The sequence below is a fragment of the Homalodisca vitripennis genome, chromosome 3 (genome assembly GCF_021130785.1).
Source record: "Homalodisca vitripennis isolate AUS2020 chromosome 3, UT_GWSS_2.1, whole genome shotgun sequence".
NCBI lineage: Eukaryota > Metazoa > Arthropoda > Insecta > Hemiptera > Cicadellidae > Homalodisca > Homalodisca vitripennis.
The window spans coordinates 14,551,178-14,577,024 of record NC_060209.1 but is presented as its reverse complement, the minus strand read 5'-3'; the positions used below and the strand labels follow the sequence as shown (position 1 = coordinate 14,577,024).

Genomic DNA, 25,847 nt, shown 5'->3' with positions numbered 1-25,847 from the left:
TGTGTTCAAAATTAAATGTTAATCTTTTGTAACATTATAAATATATCACTATGTCAGTTAGAAGTTGACAAGATCTTTTCCAAGACTGCCTGGATGGATAAAACATAATATAGAAGATTATGTTGATTTTTATATTGTAATATTTTAGATTTACGTTTGTTTTAAAGATAATAAAATTTTGGTGATTGTTGCTACAGACTTTATAGTACGTTATAACTGTTGTGTTTTGTAGTCCAAAAAATAAATCTGTTACAAATTTTCGACATTAAAGTTCGAGTATTTCTAAAATTGAATATCATGAAAAGATTAATGTTTATTTCAATATTCCAACCAGATAAGAAAATTTAAATGCTTCGTAGTGTTTGCTCAGTACAAAAGAAGAGTTTCAGTTTCTAAAAGTGGCACATGTAAAACAGCGTTTTATAAAATTCTACAGACAGTACAAAACACACTAAACAGTAACATTATTGCTAGGGTACAGTTTGATTGTTCATAGCTCAGCTCTGAGCGGGTGGTGGGGGAGAGGTGGAGTCGGCTGACGTCGTGGCCTGGTCCCCGTTGTCTCCCGAAGTCTGGTTGGATTCGTTCAGGTCCCCGATGAGAGCTCGGTACTTGTTAGCGATCACCTCCCAGTCTGTGATGTTCTCAATGCGAGTTGCTGAATTGCTGAAGCTCAGTTGCGAGCCGAGAGGACTCAGGTGCACCACACTCAGTGCCACCGATTCTGTAATCGAAACTTGTGTCAATATTTTTCATAAGATTTAAACTGTTGAGTAGTAACTGGGAACAAACCCCACCAACTCCAACAGTCATCTCCCGCAGTATACTAGACCTATTACATTACCCTTGTGCCTAAGAATGTCATTATTTGTGGTTAGTGATGTGCCGCTCCTGGACATCCATAAGGTTGCCTAGATTTAAGTGACACATCGGTTTTTGCTGTGCCCACTGTGGGTTCAACTGGAAGGCATAAACCAGCCAGAAATGACCATACTGTATCAATATTAGAAGTACTGTATCCAGTTAGTCTAACTTCGTGTCAGTTTAAAGATTTTAGTTTTTTTTTAATCTCTGCTAGATAAAAGATATTAGTATGTACATTTTTAAATCCAGTATATGATTGCTAAAAAGTTGTAAATATTTTACAAAGGAGCTATTTCCAAATTCAAAGAGGATTCATTTTTAAATCTGAGTTAAATTGTTTTGACTGTTCAAAGGTTAAATGTTAGACAAAAACGTTTATTATAGGAAAACAAACATTAATATTTCATTTCTGTATGTAATTAAAGTTAACATTCATACGTAATATATTGTAGCTAAAAGTTGTAAATATTGCTTTGAGATAAACAGAAATTTATAAAAATGTCTGACGTTTGTAAATTATACTAGACAGAAACCTTGACAACCTTCTTAATATATCTTTCTGTTCTATAAGTTATACTTTCCTACAATCCTATTTAAAATACTTTTGTACATTGTAACTTTATAAAAATCTGTTACTCCTCCCTCTTCACCATTATCTTGACTAGTGTACAAGAATAGTTACTGTTTTAAAACAACTACTTTTCCTCCATATCTGTTAACAATGGCTACACCAATTTTGTTACTCACCTTTAGGAGCAACTTGGCCCTTTTTGACCTTTGCCAGCCACTTTGCCCCCATCTTGGTGCGAGCACTGACCCTTGACCGTGACTGCAGCCCCATCATCTGTACCAGACTTGGCCTCTTCCTCTGCATCACTGTATCAGAGAAAGAACAATGTCAACATATCAACCAAAGATATTCTTGTAGGGCTTGCAAAGCAATTGTGATTTCCTACTTATTTAGATTTAAAATATAGCTTTTCCACTTATGGTCACAAGAACATAGCCAGAACAAATTTTTGGGAGTTCAGAAAACAGATATTTTCCTGTAGTGGACAGAAAGCAAGGCCCCATTTTGTTCCTTAAAAAGTCCTTGATCTGTTTCTTTGTTGAGAAGGATCTTACAGTAGCACATACTAGTAATTGAAGAAATAAAAATTTGGGGGGTCCAGACCCCTTGGACCACCTTGCTGGCTACGTCCTTGTATGATCATATTTTTTAACATTATGAGTTTAAATGAATTAATAATAAATATAGGTGGTTTTGTGGGAAGCATTACGTCTCCACCTTAAGACTAAAAGAGATATGTCAAAACATGGGTATCCACCCCACTTGATAAATCAGTTTGATCTCTCAAACGTGTAAACAAAATTAACTCAAAATACGATTTTAGTTTTAATTGAATTGTTTTCATGAAAATCTTACAAACCCCTTTTTCAAAAATATGGATTTTTATTTTTTCAGATTAACAGTACAGAAATTTAGTAGGAGAAAAAGCTGTTTTGTGTTGTCATTCCGTATAAAAGTGTAATAAACACAACTTATCTGCGTGATTTTCCTCTCATCTCGCCAAAACTTGGAAAACCTTCAATGTGGTATCTGTTTTTTTAATAGTCTTAAGGTAGATTTACACTGGCAAGTTGCAACGAGAACTTGCACAACTGCTGTTGCATAATGTGAACAGGAATAAGAAATGTTTATCATGAGTATTATTGCAAGGTGTCGGTAGTTGTTGGGACAGTCAATGCAAACCATGTTCATATACAACAGTAATACCTCAACAATGTTTATAATTGAAATTTTAGTGTCTGACACCATTCTTAAAGTTCTCTCAAAAACCTGTCAGACACTAGATGTTATACCACTCTTGGTACGAATCTGTTTCCACTAGACAGTTTTACTGTCCAACACTACTCTGTAACTGTCGTTTACAACTGTCCAGCACTGGTTGCGAGAGCTTTTGTTCCCATTTAGACTGGCAATTTTTACTGTCGGATACATTTTTGAATATTCTTGCCTGTGTAAACACAGCTTGAGAATTTAAATTTTTTGAGCAATTTTTATTACCGTCTCTTTTCTTGATAAAGCTTTTCTAACCTTGGTTTAAGTTTGCAAGATCAAAATGATTGAGTTTTTTGTTGTTTTTATACTGCAAACTAGAGTATAATCTACATTAATTTCGTTTTGGGGCAAGCAGTGTTGAATGTGCATGATGCTTTGCATTTAATCTCAACAGTTTTAGGCAAACATGTTGTTTGTGCATGTAGCTGAATAGTATATTAAAGAGAGATTGGGGCTGTGTTACTTTGCCGAAGTTGCGAATGAACAAATATATTATTTATATGTACTACGAACCATTCACTATATTAAATCTAGTATAAATTGCTCAATGGCTACAAATTATCCTATTGAGGTTTGTCCAGTCAGCGTTAGGAAGGTTGGCAATGGCAAGAAATCTGGTTGAGATGGTGGCCTTTCAAAGTTTGGAAAGAAAAGGGTTATATCTCAGTTATTATGCAATGTAGAACAAAACAAATAAGTTCTTTTAGAATTCTCACATCATTTACAACAATGCCTGTCTTTGCAAGTGTTTAGATATCTTGTAAGGTTATAAGATAGCGATAATTCAAAATGTACAGAAGTATAAAATAACAAAGCAGCCAATGCAGTACGGTCTCCCTAGGAAGCTGTACAAACTAAAGTGAACTTGATGGAACAAGAAATTGATCAGAGATGTGTGGGTCCGGAATTGCATGTAACTCATTCAGGTGTGGGAAGTGTGAGAACCAAAAGAAAATGGTATTGTGGTTATGAGTGGCCTCAACCTATCGTTTCTTGCTTCCACGATTTCTACCCTAAATACCATTTTAGAGTGGCAACACACAAAAAACACTACCACAGGCTATATCTATAAATAAGAACGACTAAAGCCACTTACTCTTGTGTTTACATATCCTGAGCAGGTACATGAGCCATGTGGTGATGAGGTTGATGGGGGAAGGTGTGGTAGTGGTCCTGTGCATGTTTCTGATCAGCTTTGCCAGACCATACTTCCACTCAATGTCTGACTGGGCCTGAGGGCAAGAATGAGCAAACATGTTACAACATTCTTCAGTTTCTAAACTATATAGTACAAGGACTCCAAAAAAAATGCTGAGCTTTTAAATTGCTGAGGTTATTTAAAAATTATTCAAGATAACTAAGCCATTTAAACGTCAAGTTGAAGTTGAAATAACCAAGTTTTATTTTCCTTGTAGCATGGGAGGAAACTTTGACCTTGGCATGAGTGGAACAGCTGTGCAATGGTAGTCCGCTAATGTGATTGTCACGGCTGGCACCAATTGCGAGTATGATGTTTACAACACAAAAGAAGACACAGTGTGTTCTGGGGTAACCAGAATTGAAATTGATTGTTAGTGTACAGCGTTGGTTTTGAGTTACGTACTAAGGTCAAAAGTTGATAGATGACAAAGCGTTCTTCATTCGTCTACCAACCACCTACGACTGTATAGTGACCTGTATTCTGTAGTTCAGTTTTGATTAGTGTTGTGTATAGTTTTTTATTAAGTGCATGTTTTAGAGTTAGTGAAGTTGACACACAACATGGTGGTTGTGATTCCTGACTTGGACGTGTCACAACGCTTTGGTATGATTTGTTTATTTAAACCTAGTTTGTAATTATGTATTAGGTTAGTTATTTACCTGAGGAAGAGGTCAGATTGCAGATCTCGAAATGTAGTGTTACTGATCTTTTTTGTTTCAGTGAATGATGGCAAATGTCCGGAAAAATCCTGTTTCCTTCACAATCCTTACATTGTCAAAAATAAATTTCAAAAAAAGTATTAAAAGTTACTGCAACAGCACCCAAGAGAGCCATTCTAGAAAAAAGGCTATGCAGTATCACTTAATTATAGAACAATACAATGTTACACAGGGTAATGATAACATCTTCCCCCTGTAAATTTCCAAATGGTTATAGAAAAAAATGAAACTTAAATGTATTTAGATCAATATTACCAAAGATTTATAGTCTCAGATATTACATATTTTAGAAATATTAAACATTTCCTCTACTTTCCTACACAAGTACTTTGGTTAAGAAGGCACTTTCATACCTTCTGAAATTAAGTTTGTTTATATTGGGTGGTCTTATACTCAGATGCTACTAATGACTGGCAGGGTGATTCTGGCCCTATCCATTTCAGCAAATGGTTGAAAAACATGTTCTGTCTGAAGTAAATGAACGATTGCATACATCAGCTCTTCATCATTTTGGAGTGTTTTCCTACAAAGAACATTTTTAATTTCGGGAACGGGTTACTAGATACGTGGTACAACAGTACTAGGTGCCAAATCATGACTGTATGCAGGATTGACAAAATGTCTTATTTGACTATTTCTGTTGTACACATTTATTCATGTTGATTAAACATTTTTACATAGATGACGCGTTAATTTTGTATTTTAACTGTTACAAGTCTGATTTACGTACTAATGAATATCAAGAGACCAAAAATCTTGTGCATTCAAACACTGAATTTAGTAGATTTAATTTAATATGACCACGATTTTGTAGTATACCAATGAAACAGATTTTTTCCTGCAGGAAGAGGGGAAAAATCCCTTTGGATTCTCTTTGGGTACCATTATTCTTGCTTTGTATTCTTCTTGACATGGTTTTAAAGAGTTATGTGGTGTCCTCACTAAAAATCCACCTCCTCCTTCACTTTCTCAAACTGAGCAAGAACTACTTATTTGCATTACTACAGCTCAGCGAGGGGCACCAGCACCTGCATATTTCTTGTCCTATTCTACTTCTCTTTCATTTCCCTTTTGATGATCTTCTGTATCATAGTTAATATTACATGCCATTTTCTAGCACTTTCCTGCATTGTGGCTACGGAAACATTTTGACCGCAAAATCAGATTTATGGAAGAACTGATGCTAAATCAAAATATTTATTGTTCAAAGACATATGAGGCGGTCCATTCCAAAACTTACATAATCCAATTCCTGAAATATGTCAGGAAACAATAAAAACGTTTAATTTAATAACTTTACAATAAAATGTTATTTTTGGGTGTTCTTCAGGTGAAGGATACATGTTTTCATAAAATAGTGTAAACCTTTTTTCATTTTAGATGTCTATTGTTTTCCAAAATTAACATTAAAGTTTGGATAATGTTAGTTTTGCCCTGGCACCAATGGATAAAGTTAGTTTTGGAAAGATGGTGTTAGGATAAAGTTAGTTATGTCATGACACGTTTTAATTTGGCTAACATAAAACACTTAAAACAAATTAAATGTTGTGATTTTGACTAACTTAGGGGCTATTCTTTTAATTTACCATTACTGGGAGTATGGTGAAATATAAAAGAATGGTTATTTATATATTGTTTTTATTATACATCAAACACGTAAAAGTACAATGAAGGGCAGTAAAACCTTTTGTCATCTTTAAGAAGATCAACCTTACTAGTTACTACAAAATAAAACAAACTGATGACAACTGTTAAAACAAATTGAGGAAAGTCCCACTGGTAGAACTAATTTGTAGTCTACTAAACTACAAAATCATGTTCTTGGGCTTGGTGACCTTCACAATACTCCTCCACATCTGGTACTTCCTCTTCTGTGATTCCCTCGTTTTCCATCATCAAACTTTTGAAGAACTGAAGGTCTTCTATTTGATCCCAATCATCACCAAAATGTTTTTTTAGTAATTTGGCGCTGTCTATTAATTTTGCCTTTTTGATTGGAACTCCTTTTGTGACTGCTGACAAAACTATAACTTTAATAGATTTACCAGGTTTTGTCAAACACTTGGGGTTTTCACAATCGGAGTTGTAGCTCCTCTCCCCTTTGACCAACACCCTGTTCCGTTGAATGTTTCTGCTGAAAACAAATCTCTTAACAAGACTAAATTTAAAATGTCATGCTTTCAATGGTTTTAAATATTCAGCAGCAGTTTCTTTCCAGTTATAAACTGAACAGTCTACACCTAATATGCGTACTGTACCATGCTCAGCAAATAGGTCAATGTAGGTTTTTGGATTAGTGATGGTTGGTATCTTTCGAAGTGTCTTCTCATTCCGACCAAACACTCTATCAGAAGGAATGAAAGAGTGGCCAGGTACAGGGAATATAAGTTCAATATTCTTGATATTAACAGGGGCAATGTTCAACAAAAAGTAGCTTAACATATTCACCGTTATAGAATTACGATTCTGCCCTCCACAACCATCAGCGTACAATCGAATTGTCTTAAACGAACTCAGGTCACTTTTTGACAAAACATAAAAAATTATGGAACATATTTCATTTGAACTTTTACTGTGCTCGTTTTCTTGCCATGTATACAGGGTGTTTGAAAAGTATGGGTACGGCTTAATATTTCAAAAACCATAGGAGATAACATCTATAAACTTTGCACAGTGTCATATGGCTATGTAAACTATTTTTCCTTGCTATTACCATGACATGCCAACCATGGGGGGACGGCCATCAGAGGAAAACATGAAAATCTTAAATTGAAGCATGGGTCGAGTGATACCTCATTTGAAAGAGCTCATTTATTAGAGTTGAATGCCGCAAACCGCATCTCAAAAGGTTTATTCAATCAGAAATGGCGGGTTGTTTTAGGTACACATTGTGAAGTACATTATGCGCTGCCATTTCTGACTGGATCGTCGTATTCTGATGCGGTTGGCAGCGTTTCACTCTACTAACCAATGTGTTTTCACTGACTTTTTTTAATTAGCAAATTATGTCATAAATTTATAACACAATAAATAAAACTAAAAAACATCGGTATTTATTGTGTTTTATTTATTGTCAAAAGGTTTTCATTAGTGAACACTGCCCGACAACTGTCACGACTACCCAGGCCACACATCACTCTAACAACTGCAGTGGAGGCTAGATAAGTATGACTAGACAAAATTTACGGTATTAAAGCGCATTTTACCTGTATCCTCTGATAGGTATCGCTCATCATAGCGATGAGCAGGTTGATGAGCACTACCACCGAGACCAACATGTAGATCCCGAACACAAACTTGAAAAGGTACAGAGTCCACTCAGGCTGTGAGGTGTCCTTGACCTTGAGGTTGTCCGGGGTTGTCTGGCCAAAAACCGCGAAGAACAAGAACTCCAGTGCTGACATTGGGTTTAACCTTACTGCAACACAACTGTGTATTACTTCAAAGTAATTGTACACAGAAATGCTCTCGTTTTAGTTTAAATGAACAAGATTAACACTTTACAATGGGGAGGTAAATAGTCACAATGAAACACTAAATTTTAAATCGATTCATAATTAAAATTTTACCTGCAGTTTTGCCAACTCAGTTTGGTATAATTTCTCGGTACTTTGCTATTATCCGGAGGCCGTTCTCTCCCTATATAATATTTTTTTAAAGCTATATAAGTAGGTAAATACATATGTAGTTATTATAAATACTAAAAGTTAAGGTTAAGCTTTACGAGCGCTCACTTGATCTGAACCTTTCACGACCTCAGATCACATTGCACATTGTCCAACTTTTTCTGATATCAGATCACGTTGGGTGATCTGGGATGTGATCTGAAGTAAGGAGAGTTCCGATTGGAAACACCTCTGGCCACCAGTGCGGATTTCGGTGGCTCGAAACATCCCTCGAAATAGTACCCAAACGTAAGGTCAGATCTGGTGAGTGTTCATAAAGGTTTTACTCTAACTTTCATACAACCTAATCTGAACCTACTTATATCACTTTCTCTTTTAACACATCAATATTTAATACTGTCTTGGGAGAGACGTCAGTAATAGTTGACTGAGTAACAATAACAGTCAACTAGTAACCAATATTTATAATGCTGGTAATAATAAGAGTTAGATTTTAAATATTATTATATACTAAAATTAATGACTTTAAACTAATGAAGAAACAGCAAAACATGCTTTATTTTTACTGCTAAGGGTAAACGCGCACTAGCACGGCCAAGACCAAGACCAAGACCAAGACCATGAACGTGCGGCCAGGACAACGTGAAATGATGTGGAGCAACGCGCACTAGTCAGACCAAGACACGACAGACGCACGACCACAGCTGTATGCTCTGGTCGCACAGACCAAGCGCGAGACCTGCTTGACGTTGCGACCAGGTTTCCATCAGCTGTTATAGAACAGCGCGCACTGCCTACGGCCAAGTCTGCGACCAGGAGTAGTTGAGAGAGGTTGGTGTGTGCGATTGATTTGTTTGTGATTTGTGAACAAGTTTAGTAGACAGTATTGTAAAATGGCAATGTAATGTGGGATTTTTCATCAGATGATTATGCCAATAGAATAATGAAGAAGGAAAAATGGGAAGAAATAACATTGCTATTCGGTGGCGATGTCTGTACAGCAGCGGCACAGAAGAATGAATTATGTAAGTAGAAAGTATGTTTCTAACTTTTTAATTACATATTTTAAAATTGGATGGACTAGAACAAGTATCATGAGGGATCTTCACGAAGCCTTCGATTTTTTTGGGCAAAAAACACAGCTTATTTATGGTGGATATGACCAGAGAATCTACCAGCAAGGATCTTCAATAGCTCCTCCTATGAATACTGGTGGAAACAACTACGAACTTCTCACCAGTCTACAAAGAAATACTTCAAGCCCACATTCAATGACGTGTTCACGAAGACGACCAAGTGTCCCCATTGGTTCAATGTGAGGCGCGATTTTCACTAACAGTTCGGCAAAACTTTTAACACTCATCCATGTAGTTAAAAAAACTCTTCTTCATGCTCACGTAAATTAGCATAAAAACTAACGAAGTACCCTTTTAAAGGCCTCTCTGCTCTCAACGGGTGTATCCAGTGTTTTCTTTTACCTTTCACATATTTACGGTACACATACATGGCCACTGCTATTTCTTCGACATCCATTTTCAGACTGACTGTTGTTTTTAGTACATTACAAAACTGTCTTGGTCTTGGTCGAGGTTGTGGTCGTGCTGTTCCAGACCAGTACTGGTCTTGGTCTTGGCTGTGCTAGTGCGTGTTTACCCTAAAGTTAGGAATTTCAGTGCATCTGAGTAACTGTTAATTAGTAAAGTATTTCACTCACTATAATGATTCATTTAAGTAAAAATGTTACAACAGCAATAACCATTTCAAACAAACAAAAGACTTATAAAGCTTAAACCAATAATTTTTCAGATAAGTGTTGTTAATTCCTTATTATACAATTAAATATATTATCTTGTAATGTTGAATACATCAAAGGCAATAAAACACATGTATAAGTTGAATTTTGCAAAGTATTTTTGGCATACACAAGATATCTGTCTATTAAACATTCTTAAAAAGTATGGAATATTACAGTAAATAAAAACAATAACTAATACACATAGAGGAGCCAACCAACATTTTAGCATTCTGATTCTAATCTAAAGGCAAAATAGAGTAACAACAAAACAATCAGCTCTAACTAGGTTCAAGAACATGCTCAAAATGCAGCAGAAGTCTCAACTCATAAATGCCAATCAAATCTTTGTCTTCATTTAGTCCTCCATGGAATTAATTTGTTTTGAGGTGAGTTAACTCAAATTTTATTCCTAAACAAATTATGAAATAAATCTTTAGATGCAAGTTTATTCTCATTCTCAATGGTGAAAAATAAATTAACATTTTGTTTTGGTTTTATATATTTTTTATTTAAAAATAGTAAAAATATGTAAAATATAGAAAAAGTAACTTCAAGCACAATGCAAACTAAATTAATGTAATACATTTCTAACTGGGAAATTCTATCCATAATTTTAGTTAAAATACTACAAATATTAAATGCCATAACTTATTCATTCTAGACTATATTTTCTAAAAAAAAGGATTTTATTGAAACGTTTTATCAATTTCATATACATGAGTTGATAGACGGTTTTGATTTATTTTAGTAGAAATGGAAAATGCCTTTACTAATATTATTAGACAAAAATTATTAGATAAAAATTTAAAATTGTGACGATAGGTATGAGTTTAAATAGTATAAAGTGAATAAAAACTGTTAAATAATATTAAAGCACTGATTTATTACATACAATTCAGTATTTGTGATAACTTCTAAAATTGTTGGTGGAATTAATTTTAATTATTTTTTGTTGATTACAAATTTAAAACCAGTTTTAATCATGATCTCTTATACTGTTTGCTATACTATATGTATAAGAGAAAATGTTACAGTATTTAAATTAAAATTTTCCAAAGTTTCAAGGGGATTAGATGATCTGATCAGCTGAAAGGTTGCACGGAATGCAGCAAACACTGAAAGCCCTATCCTAGACACTGAATGTGAGCAGCAGCCTCCGTTCCGATGTGTACGACACCAAGACTATTCTAGAAGCCGACAGCAAACTTACAATCCTCATCCTTGCGCCACACGCATTTCCGGCGTTTGGTATACCAAGTACAATACACTGTATCGGGATCCAAGGGTTTTTGGAGTTGTTGAGGTGGGTTTTGGAGTTGTTGAGGTCACATTCTCTGATCATAACAAACAAATCCCTCAAGACTCAGCTTTTGATTGGCATCTGCTGAATTGAGCAAAGACTAGGCCTACTGTATCTAATATTACTTTACAGAAGTGTCAAGTCATTGATACCGAACTAAAGGAATTTTAGACATCTGAATTTAGAAAATGGAATTATAAGCAGTGTTTTCAAAATGTAAAAGCCTGTAATAAATTAGTAAATACATATTTAGAATATTTTAATTTATGAAGCCCCTTGACAACAAAGCTATTTCAACAGATTCTTCACAAAATATGGAGAAGTATTTGAATTTGATAAAGACAGCCTTGTTTTTGAAAGGCCTTCTAAATTGAAAAGTAAATAGATATAGGAATATATAGTTTTTAAATTTAGTTATATGCGTTAACAATATGTTGGGACTTAAATATTCAATGTCACCAAATTCGATAATTTATTAATTATTTACATTTATTCACAATTTCTTAAAATGCATTACCAAGGTGTGATACAAATAGCGACACATAGGAATACGGCTTTAAATGTACACTTATGGCCAGTCAAATTAAAAATTTCACTATAAAATGCCATCCAATAAAATTTGTCTCTTCCAGATACTTACTTTGTAATTATAATTTCTGATTTATTATGTACATGCTCATATAAACTTTGACACAACACATGCACCGTGCAGTTTGAACAAAACATATCATAGTAATAAAATAGTAAATACAGTAAGTATAAATTCACAGGATTCAGTTAGTTATGTAATTACATACCAATATTTGTGAGTAATAAAATAGAACAACAGTATTTTTGACTGTTGATTGTTGAGTTTATATTAACTTTAAACTACGTGTACAGCTGCAAATCTTAAATTCAAATGTCTTTTGAATTTCATGAGAAGTCTTAACAGTTTTGTATAAATAAATACTTAGATGATGACGGGTTTAAATTAATAAATACCGTATTCACATTAAGTTCTAACAATTCTGACAAGTATTTCACTTTCTCAGTAATATTTGTTTTTCTAAGATGTCTCAAAACGAAAAATTATATTTTTAATTCAATCAAGTATTGAAATTCAAGTGTTAGAATCATGCAGTATACAGTGTTAGTGCAGATCCTAGTCCGGCTTAATTGTATACAATTATTAAAGCCAGATTTGGATTTTATGTTGGACACACTTAAATTTATACAATTCTCTCAAGATATATACAATTACTTGCAAGACGATTATGGACCGCACTGTTAAATTGCAGTATGTGAAATAAAAATAAAAATTAAGTAGTACTTAAAATTATAAAGGTAAAATAAGCTAAATAATATTTAGGCACCATTTTTGTTATCCAAATTAAATTGTTAAGAATAAAAAATTTTCATCCAAGGACATATAAACAAGATTTTCAGCCTTCTAAAAGTAGAACAAATGGTATAATATGATTTCACATTAGAAGGAGAAAATAAAATATTTCTAGTACATTACAGACCTACCATTGTTTATAAACAATGATTACAGCAAAACATTGTCTGAATTAGAAAATAATTGGATTACAATATCAAGTTACCAATAAATGCACCTAAGTGAGTTTTAAATAACTTGTGTGTATTGTTGACGTGTCATTTTATGATTTTATAGAGCATTTTGTGGGGTCCACTTCTATATGAACTGTACACTGTACAGTGTGCTAATCTTTATCACACAAAGTAAAGATGCAGCAGCATTGTATTTACATCCGAAGTGAGAGTAAAAACTAAGTTACAATTCACCAAAATCTAAATTGACTTACCCTCAGCGAAGATCCCATAAGTGGGAGGGACGTACTTATGGTTGTGTTGCCCCGCCCGAATCTCTTCCGGCGTTTGGTTCTTGAAGGGTTGGTTGAGGGCGACAATGTGCATCGCGAAACCGAAAATAAATATCCCGAGCACAGCCAGAAACCGGGCCAGGTCCTTCATCAGATTACCGATGATGATGGCCCAGGGTCCGAACAGATAGTGGAACGATAAGAAGTCTAGAATCTGTACACAAGCGAGTAGAAACGAAACGGCAAACAATTGGTTCCTGAGGTACATCAGCGTGGGCCAGTATAGCCTTTCTATTAGGTAACCCAGTAAGTGCAAAGCCACTCCGAATATTCCGAAAAGTAACACTGTCAGTTTAATCCAGCCGAGGCCACTCTTATCACTCGGGTTTGTCAGTTCGGACAGCAGCAGTCCGGAGAGCCAAACCAGGAGAGTCCACTCGTACCAGTACGGGTTGAGGGTGGGTCGTACCACCTGGTAGATCGGCGTGATGCCCACCAACATCAGCAGGATCATGAGGTGCACATGGGACGTCAAGTACGACATGAACTTGATGATGGGGATCTTGTTGTACTTGTGGCCGAGAGAGAGCGTGAAGTAGATCCAGACCGGAGGACATATGATGAAGGTGATGAATAACAGCATGGTCTTCCATGCTGCCCAACCCAGGCTGCCTTGCCACAGTTCCTGTACACCAACAGACTCTTGTCACTGTCTATCTACATCATTCGTGTGAATTGCAATTTAGTTAGTTACAGCTTCATAAATAACTCCATTAACAAAACATGTTATTTGACAGTTTTAAGTTCATTGATAAAGAAAAAGTATGGATGTAAACAGCACCGGATATCTTGGTCTTTACTAGTAGGTACTCACTCTTTTATGAAAGCCATAATAGAAGCTTTTATACCATGAAACAAAGTTATTCACTTTGACTATTCAAAATTTGTTCAAACTAGCAATTAGAAACAAAAAACATTTTTTATGATACAATATTGGTGTATTTGATGCATTTTTGGAACATCTAGGATGAAATATATAATCTTTATTATGATTTAATTGCATCAGAGGCTGTGCACTAAAATTGTTCGATACAACTTTTATTGTTCCTTTAGTACTCCAAGATGATGAAAGTTACATTTACTCTGCAGAGCTTTCAGAACCCACAAATTTGAAGAAATCTGGTGAAACCAGTAACGGAGGAAGTTTTAAAAATTGGTTGTGTCCAGAGGGTGGCTGCTTCATGTTGCAGGAAGAGGCGATATGTAAGAGACCGATTCTATTCAGAACCAGATGTTCTTTTAACCAGTATTGCCACTAATTAATTAAAAATAAAATGAATATTTTATCTTATTATTACTCTATATTGGTATAAAAATATTAAATTTTTTTATATCAATGAAACGTAATTGATTTCTGTAATAAAACATGTATGTTATGTTGAATATAATTAATGTTCAGTATTTATTTCGTAGTTAACGGCTGGTGTTGTTACTGGCCCGAGATGACGTCACCGACTCGCAGCCCCTTCTCCAACCCCTTCAAGATAAGAAGACGCGGCTCTTTATTCTCTCCGCAGGCGGCGTACTGGACACACGCTGCTGCCCGCATTCCACCCCAATACATGAACAGTTTTCACGTTTATACAGCTCTATTTTGTTTTTATGTACTTCAAGTCAATATAGTTACTTTATTTTCCCTCTCGGAGTGAATCATTCCCCTTGTTGTCCACCGCTCTCCATCTACAAGACCTACACAAGACTTCTGGTGATCCTGGACTCCCCGCTGCCCTGACCGAGGACCTCGACGACCCCGTTCTACGAGACTCCCCCAAGGTACATCACCAGTCGTTTTTATTTCGGCTATACCGCGGTTACGGCTCTTCCTCAAAGACCGTACATTTGGTCCTCCGGGCCGGATCAGCTGGTCCTATACGAACGCTTCAGTTTCATGCAAAAAACAGTCCACTAAGTTTAACATTTAATTTGAGTTCAAATCAAAACTCAACCGCCTCATGAAACAAACCTGATTAGCATTAAAAATAAAATTAGCATTTAAGCTAAGTTTCGTGAACTGAACTATAGAGCCAGACAGACAGGTACAGAACTGCAGGTTATGTTTACTGATTGCGCTGCTTATCGGCCGCTATGTGATTGTCGCTCAGCTGATCGAGTATTTCTGTCCGCCGACCGGACGCTCTTATCTATTTTGAGCAACTTATCTGTCAGCTGTTTCTATTTAAAACTAATAATTTTCTATCACTGAGGGAATCATTCTTATTTTCTTAATCACTCACTATCTAATATTATTTCTGTGTCACTGTTTTGTTTGAAGATTACTTGTTTTATTTTTGTCAAGGTTTACTAAATTAGTTTGTAAGCAGGTTAATTTAGTAAATAAGGATTCTGTCTTCTGTAGGGTGTTTTTCATATTTTGTATTTAATTAGTGTTTAAAAATATGGCTACTACAAAACTAGAACAATGTGTGAAAAAGAGAGAAAGGTATTTTCAAAGGTTACAGCTGTGTTTTGATTTAATCAAGGAACTTCCAGGTGAAACTAATGATTTTGTCGCTAGGTATTCAAATTTAAAGTCTTTGTACTCAGACTTTGAAGCCCTTTCAGAACAGATGGATAATCTTAATCTTGAATTAGATGACCCCAAGGACACTGTAGATACTAGTTCCGCCTTCAAGCAGTTTTATACCATGTACTATAAATGTAAAGCCACCTATGATGTTATTGTAGCTACTAAGACTAAAACTGTCGATGTAGATCTCTCACAAACCTCACTTGTAAAACCTAAGCTTCCGCAAATAGATATAAGTAAGTTTGGTGGACAGTTAGAGCAGTTTAATTCCTTCAGATCTCTGTATGATAATTTAATTCACAATACCTCCATGGCCCCTATTGAAAAGTTTAGTTATTTAAAAAGCTTACTGGAAGGCCCTGCTCTGTGCATTGTTGAAGCCATACCCTTTGATCCAGCTAACTACACTCTAGCCTATGACACTCTAGTGGAACGCTATACTAATCCACGCCTCCTAGCTAGTTTTTATCTTAATAAAATACTTGATCAACAACCTGTAAAGACCCCTAGTCTAAGTAGCCTAAGACAGATCGTAGATGTGTTTCACATAAATGTTCAAGCATTGAAAAGTCTAAATATCAGTGACTTGTCTGGTTTTATGCTCTTGCAACTAGCTTTACGCCTCTTAGACAATAATACTAGAAAAGCGTTTGAACTAGAAGTGAAATCCAAACAGTTTCCTATATTGGAAGACCTTATGGAGTTTCTTCGCGCTCAGTGTACCGTCTATGAACTCACCAAAGAAACACACAAAGCTAGTGTAGTTACGTCAAGACCACCCGCACCCCTTCCCCGCAAGGCGTTGTTCTCAGCTCAACACGGTGCTTCACATTCAGAGAAGACTAACTCGTCGCCTTGTCGCCCTGCCTCTCAGTGTCCTATGTGTAAAAATAACCATCAACTTTACCGCTGTGACCAGTTTATTGCTTTGCCCTTACATGAACGTTATAATTCTGTGCGCTCATTTAAACGATGTTTTTCATGTCTTGGGTCACACCATGTGTCTGCGTGTACTTCAAATGCGAGTTGTAGATTTTGTAAAAGTAAGAAACATCACTCTCTACTCCATGACAAGCGGGTCTCCACTCCGCCGCCCGTCCACTCAGACGCACCTCACTCTCACATCTCTACACCTGCGTCACCCCCCTCAATAGTCGGCGCTTCCGCCGCCGCGCCTACACCTCAGACAACCGCACCCGTTCAAACACTGTCCTGTCAGTCTCAGCGAACTAACACAAGAAATGTTGCTTTGTTAGGCACCGCTCAAGTACTCATTCAAGACGATTTAGGTCATTGGCAAACGTGCAGAGCTGTCATTGACGGAGGTAGTCAAATCAACTTTGTCACTCAATCATTAGCTCAGACTTTACGACTACCTATCAAAAGGTGTAATGTTAACATTTCAGGCATTGGTCAACAATGTGGCATAAACACAAAAGGCCTCGTTACTTGCAACATAGCCTCTCGCTACAACAGCGACGTCCAACTACAGTTGGATGCAGTTATCATTTCTAAGATAGCATCTAATCTTCCTACAGCCCCGCTTTCAGAATCTCTAAGGCAGAGATTCAATTCTTTGATTCTAGCAGACCCTGACTTTAATCATCCTGCTAAAGTTGACATTCTCTTTGGAGCTCAAGCTTTCACAGACATGCTTACCAATGAACTTTCCATCATCAAAGGGCAGCCTACCGCGCTGCACACAATATTTGGTTGGGTTCTCATGGGTGATGTCCCCATGGAATCACCTTCTCACCAACGAAACTCTCTCTTTGTTTCATCGTCTCTAAGCACTGATCGACTCCTTGAACAATTCTGGGAAATGGAAGAAATCAATTTTCCAAAACCCCTCAGTCCCGCTGATCAGTTCTGTGAAGATCATTATCAATCAACCATCTCTAGAGACGAAACCGGACGATATGTAGCCTCATTACCCTTCAAAAATGGCGTCCCCTCTGACCTAGGCTCCACACAAGAAATAGCTCTTCGCAAGTATCTCCAACAGGAAAGACGGCTTGAAAGAAAGCCGGGAAATCTGGCTCATTATTCAGACAATTTACAAAACTATGTTGACCTAGGTCACATGTGTCTCGCCCCTCAGCCCTCTCCATATGTCCTCACACATCACGGAGTTGTAAAAGAATCATCTTCATCTTCACCTCTTCGAGTTGTCTTTAACGCCTCTGAAGTAAGTGACACGAATCAGTCTCTTAATAAATTGCTGTTGACTGGACCCAAGCTCCAAGCCGACATCGGAACTGTTATCTCTATGTTTCGATTGCACCCCATCGCTCTGACATGCGATATAAAACAAATGTATCGAGCCATAAAAGTTGCTCCTTCTGACCGCAAATACCAACATTTGTTTTGGCGTTCTGACCCTTCTGGCCCTGTCCAAGAATGGGAACTTCAACGATTAACTTTTTGGTCTCTCATCAAGCCCTTTCATCGCCCTTCGAACTTTGAAGCAACTAGTTCTCGACGAAGGTCCTAACTACCCCATTGCTGCAGAAGTGCTAAACTCGTCCTGCTACATCGATGACATCGTCTGTGGTGCCTCTTCGGAACACGCAGCCCTTCAATTGTTTGATGAACTCAATCAACTCTGCGTATCTGGTGGTTTCGAACTTCACAAATGGGCTAGTTCAAGTGTTTCCGTTCTCAACACCATCCCTTCTGACCACAGAGAAAGACCACATCCCCTTGGATCCATTCACTCCATCAAAGTACTAGGACTTGAATGGGACCCTTCCACGGATTGTTTTCACTACGCTATTGCCCCTGTAAATAAAACTCCGACCAAACGAAATGTCTTATCTCAAGTTGCCCGAGTGTATGATGTCAACGGTTTCATCAGTCCAGTTATCTTCACACTAAAACACTTGCTTCAGCAAATATGGGTTGGAAAATTAGACTGGGACGATCCACTCCCAAAACATCTACCCATTGTTTGGGATAAATTTGTCAAAGAACTTCCACTTATGTCACAAATAAATATCCCTCGCTATATCCTCAGTACGTACATATCCGTCCAACTCATAGGTTTTTCAGACTCTTCTCAGAAAGGCATGTGCTCGGTATTGTATCTAAGAGTCGAATGTGAAAACAAAACTACCGGATGTAGTCTATTGCATTCTAAAACCAAAGTTGCTCCACTCAAACCACTAACGATACCCCGCTTGGAATTATGCGCAGCGTTGCTCCTCTCCCAACTGGTCAAAGCTAACCAGAAGCTTATCACCAAACTACAGATATCAGATATCTTTTTATTCACAGACTCAATGAATGTTCTTGGTTGGATAAGAACACCTCCGCACCTTCTAGAAACTTTCGTTTCAAACCGTGTTTGTAAAGTAACGGAAATCACGTCTATTGATGTTTGGCGTCACATTTCAGGAGACAACAATCCCGCAGATTGTGGCACTAGAGGTCTGATGCCCTCTGGCTTACTTGATCACCCGCTTTGGTGGCATGGCCCCTCTTTTCTACTAAATGAAATTTCCTCTTGGCCTGTATCACCTGGAAAAAGCTCCTCTGAAGTAATTGAGATCAAGAAAACACCATTTAGCAATACACTAACAACTAACGTTATACCACCAAACGATCTGTACCAGTGGATAAATCGATTTTCTTCACTCACTAAACTACAAAATGCAATGAGTTATGTACTAAGATTCATTCATAACATCCGATCCAGACAGTCTGCTAAACGTTTTGGTCCTTTATCTGTAAATGAACGAACCGAAGCCCTTGCTCAATGTGTAAAACTCGTTCAAAAGCAACACTATTCTCCAGAAATAAAAGCAGTCAATCAAGGAAAGCCATGCTCTCCTTCGCTAAGAAAACTCACACACCATTTTTATCATCTGATACCCTCATGGTGGGGGGTAGACTGAAGTTTTCTCCCTTGCCTGAGTCTTCGAAGCACCCTGTTTTGATTCCTTCTCAAAGTCACTTCGCAACTCTATTGTGTGATCACTATCACCTGTACTCTCTTCATGGTGGTCCCAAAATAGTTCAATGTCTTATTCAACGCCGCTACTGGATTCCTGGTGCGAGAAATCTCATCCGAAAACGCATTTTTCGATGTCTCACTTGCTTTAGAATGAAAGCAAAACCCACACAACCCCTAATGGCAGACTTGCCCCCCTCTCGCTTCAAGCAAACGCGATGCTTCACCAACGTTGGATTGGATTTTGCTGGTCCCTTTCTTGTTAAAGAAAGTACTAGAAGAAACGCAAAATTGTCTAAATGCTACATTGCTCTTTTTGTATGCATGACAGTCAAGGCTGTTCATCTAGAACTAGTCCACTCTCTCAATACTGAATCTTGTCTAGCCGCAATCGACCGTTTTATTGCTAGAAGAGGTTTATGCCGCAACATATATTCTGATCAAGGCCGCAACATATATTCTGATCAAGGCCGCAACTTCATTGGTGCTGCTCGTCAGCTTCAAGAAGTTTATTCTCTACTCAAGAACTCCACGCCACTGATCTCAGACCACTTAGCCAAGAACGAAATCCATTGGAACTTCAATCCACCCTGTGCTCCGAAACTTTGGTGGTCTCTGGGAAGCTGCAGTGAAGTCTACCAAGCATCATCTGAAGAGAATAATACAAAACCACCACTTCACTTCAGAAGAATTCTCGACATTCTTATGCCGCATTGAAGCTGTTCTGAACTCCAGGCCGCTCTGCGCACTTCCATCATCACCTGACGACGACTTCAACTACTTGACTCCAGGCCATTTCCTCACTGGAGATCTTCTGCTGTCACGTCCAGAAGAGGACATCACTTCCGAGCCACTCAGTCTTCTATCTCGTTGGCAACAAGTGTCTCGCGCCACTCAACACTTCTGGAAGAGCTGGAAGAAAGACTACCTCCACTCGCAAATCCCACGCCCAAAATGGACTGAACAAACTACAAATGTACAGGAAAATGACCTAGTATTAATGTACTCTAACAATAGTGATCCTCTAACTTGGCCCCTAGGTAGGATTATCAAAGTGTTACCTAGCTCTGACAACATTGTTCGTGTGGTCCAAGTGAAAACCCCGTCAGGTATTGTAACCCGTCCTGTAAATAAGTTGGTTGTTTTACCTAATGTTTAGTCATAATCTCCTTAGTGTACATATAACTCCATTTTCTATTCATATTTAGCTCCTAATTAATGATAAATTGACTCAGGTATGTTTCATGACGAATGGTAAATTTTCTTCAATCATAACGTTTTCTTTTTTCTTACTTGGGTCAAAAAATGTCCTTTTTTGGGGGGGGGGAATGTTCAGTATTTATTTCGTAGTTAACGGCTGGTGTTGTTACTGGCCCGAGATGACGTCACCGACTCGCAGCCCCTTCTCCAACCCCTTCAAGATAAGAAGACGCGGCTCTTTATTCTCTCCGCAGGCGGCGTACTGGACACACGCTGCTGCCCGCATTCCACCCCAATACATGAACAGTTTTCACGTTTATACAGCTCTATTTTGTTTTTATGTACTTCAAGTCAATATAGTTACTTTATTTTCCCTCTCGGAGTGAATCATTCCCCTTGTTGTCCACCGCTCTCCATCTACAAGACCTACACAAGACTTCTGGTGATCCTGGACTCCCCGCTGCCCTGACCGAGGACCTCGACGACCCCGTTCTACGAGACTCCCCCAAGGTACATCACCAGTCGTTTTTTATTTCGGCTATACCGCGGTTACGGCTCTTCCTCAAAGACCGTACAATTAAGAATAGACTTTTTTTATTTTAACCGGTTGGAAATACAATATTGTCCTATTTAATGATACTCATTTATTACTGGTAAAGATCACATGGCAATTTGTCAAACGTTGTCACGTTGAAAACAATCATTGTACACTTCAATGTTAAGAGCAACGCAATCCTCCAGTTCGTCCAAACCTTTAAAAGAAGCAATACATTAAATAAATACAAAATTAATAAAACAAAAAAAATATTAAGTAATTAAAAACCCCTTTATAACACAGATAAAAGAATTTCAACAATAATTGTTTAAATCATCATTAAGCCCAAAAAATTCATCCATTTCATAAAACAAGTGTTCCAAGAGGAAAAAGCCAATTTGTCTTTTGAAAATACCAAATGGCAGTGATCACAATCTATTTGGCAGTGCGTTCCATAATTTTGGTCCAAGAGATAATGTTGCTAAAGATATGGAAGCTTAATGTAATAAGAAATAAAATCTTTCTTATACATTCTAGTTTTTGTTGAAACAAAATTTACTTCTCTAACTAAACGAATGGAATGTTAAACTGATTTATTTAATACATAATGATTAATTTGAAATTGTAATATCTATTATGTTATTTAGTTAACCAAATCACTCATGCATAATTTACCTGTAGGTATCGTTGTACCACAGTGTGAGCAATCACTTCTTTTTGCTCATTCTCTATGAGTACGTCGAGGAACTCCATATTCCGTCGGTCTGTCGCCGTCAGAATCCTACCTGCGGAGTCTACTCCTGCTGCCAGTGCTAGCAGTTCAGTCGCCATTCCTTCACAGAACTGACCTGCCGATATCAAGTCTTTCGCTCTCTCTTTCTCCTGCAAGTCATCAAGATTATGTTATGAACACGAAATTACCAGAGGAGTTTACAAAATTCTAAAAGTGATTACCAAAACCTGTAGTCACCAACCTTGTTAGACAGATTCATGTAAATACTAGAGAGCTTGGCGGCTGTATCGACTGGAGCTGGTGAAACAAGAATGAACTCTTGCATTGGCTTGTCATTGTTTTTCTTGCTGCAGACCATCAGGTTGTAGACAAACTGGAACATTATACAATTTCCATGAAAATCTACTTTCCTCAGAACAGGACTTCTCAGAAATTATCAAATATAATTGTAACTAAGCTGTTGTGTAATTAAGTTGAAGACTGGTCTGTTTAAATGACAATGGAGAACTCTCTTACAAAAACTTTTACTTTAGATACTGTGCAAAACTATGAACTAAAAGAAATTTCGCCAATCTTGTGTCTTAATTAATTAATTTGTCTTTCAAAATGTGATTATATTTGTTTTTAGTTCAGTATTGGGGAAGAAAATGGTTTTCATAAGGTTTGACATAAACTTCTACGTACATCATCTATAGATAATATAATTTGCTTGCATGATCTTTAAACACCACACACAATTATCTATCTTTGTTGTATTACATTTGACAATAAATTTTTGGGAGTTTAAAATATTATTATTGTTTGTTGCACCTTCTTAGTTTATTCTTGTTATACATTATGAGTTAGCATACTGTTATACCTATTTAGTCTATTATCGTTATATCTACTTAGTCTTATAGTCTATATTATGATGCCTATTTAGTCTTTCATTGTAATACCAAACATTTTATAACAATTTAAATCCACTATATCATGCTCTTTCACTACATTGATATTATTGCATTAACGTCTCATAAATTATCATAATGATTTTTAATTTGTTCTCAACTCGATCCAGTTATAAAATTGTATGTTCTCTTTTTATATTTTGTATCTTCTTGAGTATATATCTCTTTCAAAGATATCGAGCATGGTTAGTTGCATTGCATGTATTTTATTTTAAATACTACTATTATTATTACTGCTATTGCTTTATTATTAATATTTGATATACTAATTAAGCTGTCAAGTATACACATTGTAATTAATTGTAAAAAAGGTAAAAATTGTAAAAACCCTTATCTCCTTAAACGTCTTTACATACCCTCCGATCTTCCATGAGGTTATACGTGTCATGCTCTTTGGTCAGGAGATACTCAAGGACATCATTGTGGCCTTCCTGAGCCGCAAACCAGATGGGCGCTGATCCGTAGTTGGTTTCAGACTTGGGAGAGGCACCAGACTCCACGAGAAGACGCACTACATCGAAACAGCCAGCCCTCGCGGCGCAATGCAGAGGAGTCCAGCCATTCTGTTTATACATAATAACTCAGAAGATTTTTGTATAAGGAGTTGTTAGCTTTAATTTATACTAGTCAAAAGGTTGATCCATTTCCTCCAATCCTTTGAAGAGCATTTAAAAATGTAATATGAATAACAATTAAACATTTAGTCCTTTAGAGTGACAAAACAACAAAAACAAAACTTTCAAGTACTATTTTGATAAAGAAGACTAATATATAAATTGATAACATTAAAAAATATTTAATATTTACTATATTAGTGACAAAAGTTTGTCAAATACTTTTTTAAATATCTAGGTAGAGATTTATTTCAATAACTATAATCTTAACTATAAAAATACTAGGACCTATAGCATCTTTGTTTACAAATAATTAAAAATAAGCTAAAATACAATATCACGAGCTTTGAATTCATGAATATTAAACTATATTTTAATTATTGTTGTAACATAATCCAGAAAAAATAGATGAAATCTGTTAAAATAGCACATTTAAAATAGCACTGTGAGTGGCAGCGATGTGTAGCCCAGTCTTCCCGTGACGGTCAGGACTATGTAGCAGGTCAGCTGATCTACTCAGCAGCAGGCCCACTACAGTGATGTGTGAGAAAGTGAACTAACCTTGTCAGTGGCATTGATCTCTGCGCCTTGCCCGAGCAGCACCTCCACCATCTGATAGTGACCGTGGGTGGCAGCGATGTGTAGTCCAGTCTTCCCATGACGGTCAGGACTGTGTAGCAGGTCAGCTGATCTACTCAGCAGCAGGCCCACTACAGTGATGTGTGAGAAAGTGAACTAACCTTGTCAGTGGCATTGATCTCTGCGCCTTGCCCGAGCAGCACCTCAACCATCTGATAGTGACCGTGGGTGGCAGCGATGTGTAGTCCAGTCTTCCCATGACGGTCAGGACTGTGTAGCAGGTCAGCTGATCTACTCAGCAGCAGGCCCACTACAGTGATGGGTGAGAAAGAGAACTAACCTTGTCAGTGGCATTGATCTCTGCGCCTTGCCCGAGCAGCACCTCCACCATCTGGTAATGTCCGTGGTTGGCAGCGATGTGTAGCCCAGTCTTCCCGTGACGGTCAGGACTGTGTAGCAGGTCAGCTGATCTACTCAGCAGCAGGCCCACTACAGTGATGTGTGAGAAAAAGAACTAACCTTGTCAGTGGCATTGATCTCTGCGCCTTGCCCGAGCAGCACCTCCACCATCTGGTAATGTCCGTGGTTGGCAGCGATGTGTAGCCCAGTCTTCCCGTGACGGTCAGGACTGTGTAGCAGGTCAGCTGATCTACTCAGCAGCAGGCCCACTACAGTGATGTGTGAGAAAAAGAACTAACCTTGTCAGTGGCATTGATCTCTGCGCCTTGCCCAAGCAGCACCTCAACCATCTGATAGTGACCGTGGGTGGCAGCGATGTGTAGTCCAGTCTTCCCGTGACGGTCAGGACTGTGGAGCAGGTCAGCTGATCTACTCAGCAGCAGGCCCACTACAGTGATGTGTCCACCGAAACACGCCAGGTGAAGTGGGTTATAACCCTACATCAGAAGTTTAATTCATATTTTTTTAGTAGCCTAAATGTATTGTTCAGTTACGATACTAACTTTTTTATCTTTGATTAGGATTATAATGAATGTATTTGATCTTTTGTTGAACCAAACATAGTGACCCTCTGTATTAGTTATTTATTCCAGCAAATCTAAATACACAGATATTTTAATTTATTTTTCGGAGATATATAACACTATAGAAAATGCTTAGTAAACAAAATTCTACAATCTATTGTGGATATCCCTGTAGTAACATGGACACTGGGCATGTGAAATTTCGATCAGTACAAGGCCATAGAACACATTTTCTCAAGACAATAAATTGCAGCCATTCAAAAATTACTAAAGTTCATCAAATTATAGTGAAACAATTTTATTTTGTAAATTAATTAAAAATTTTCTGCTTGCTTGTCTATGAATATTTTTCAAAATCATTATACTCTCTGTTATTAACATATAACATATTCATATATTAACATATATATAATCTGAATCTCGGAAACGGCTCCAACACCTTTCATGAAATTTAGTATGCAGAGGGTTTGGGGTGCGATGAATCGATCTAGCAAGGTTTCAAGTTTAGAAAACGTTTTATCCGTGTTTTCAAGCAATAAAAAC

The 25,847-nt window shown here is 37.2% G+C and overlaps 1 protein-coding gene across 1 annotated transcript in view; it reads right to left on the bottom strand.

The window, feature by feature from the left end:
* Nucleotides 1-284: 284 nt before the first annotated feature.
* LOC124356610 (serine/threonine-protein phosphatase 6 regulatory ankyrin repeat subunit A) overlaps nucleotides 285-25,847 on the bottom strand; it is a 124,009-nt gene continuing 98,446 nt past the window's right edge. The window contains 9 exon segments of the mRNA XM_046807714.1: nucleotides 285-724; nucleotides 1,612-1,740; nucleotides 3,804-3,939; nucleotides 7,834-8,045; nucleotides 13,157-13,859; nucleotides 22,124-22,330; nucleotides 22,423-22,554; nucleotides 23,485-23,691; nucleotides 25,020-25,217. Coding sequence (XP_046663670.1) covers nucleotides 498-724; nucleotides 1,612-1,740; nucleotides 3,804-3,939; nucleotides 7,834-8,045; nucleotides 13,157-13,859; nucleotides 22,124-22,330; nucleotides 22,423-22,554; nucleotides 23,485-23,691; nucleotides 25,020-25,217 — 2,151 coding nt within the window. The 3' untranslated portion in view covers nucleotides 285-497.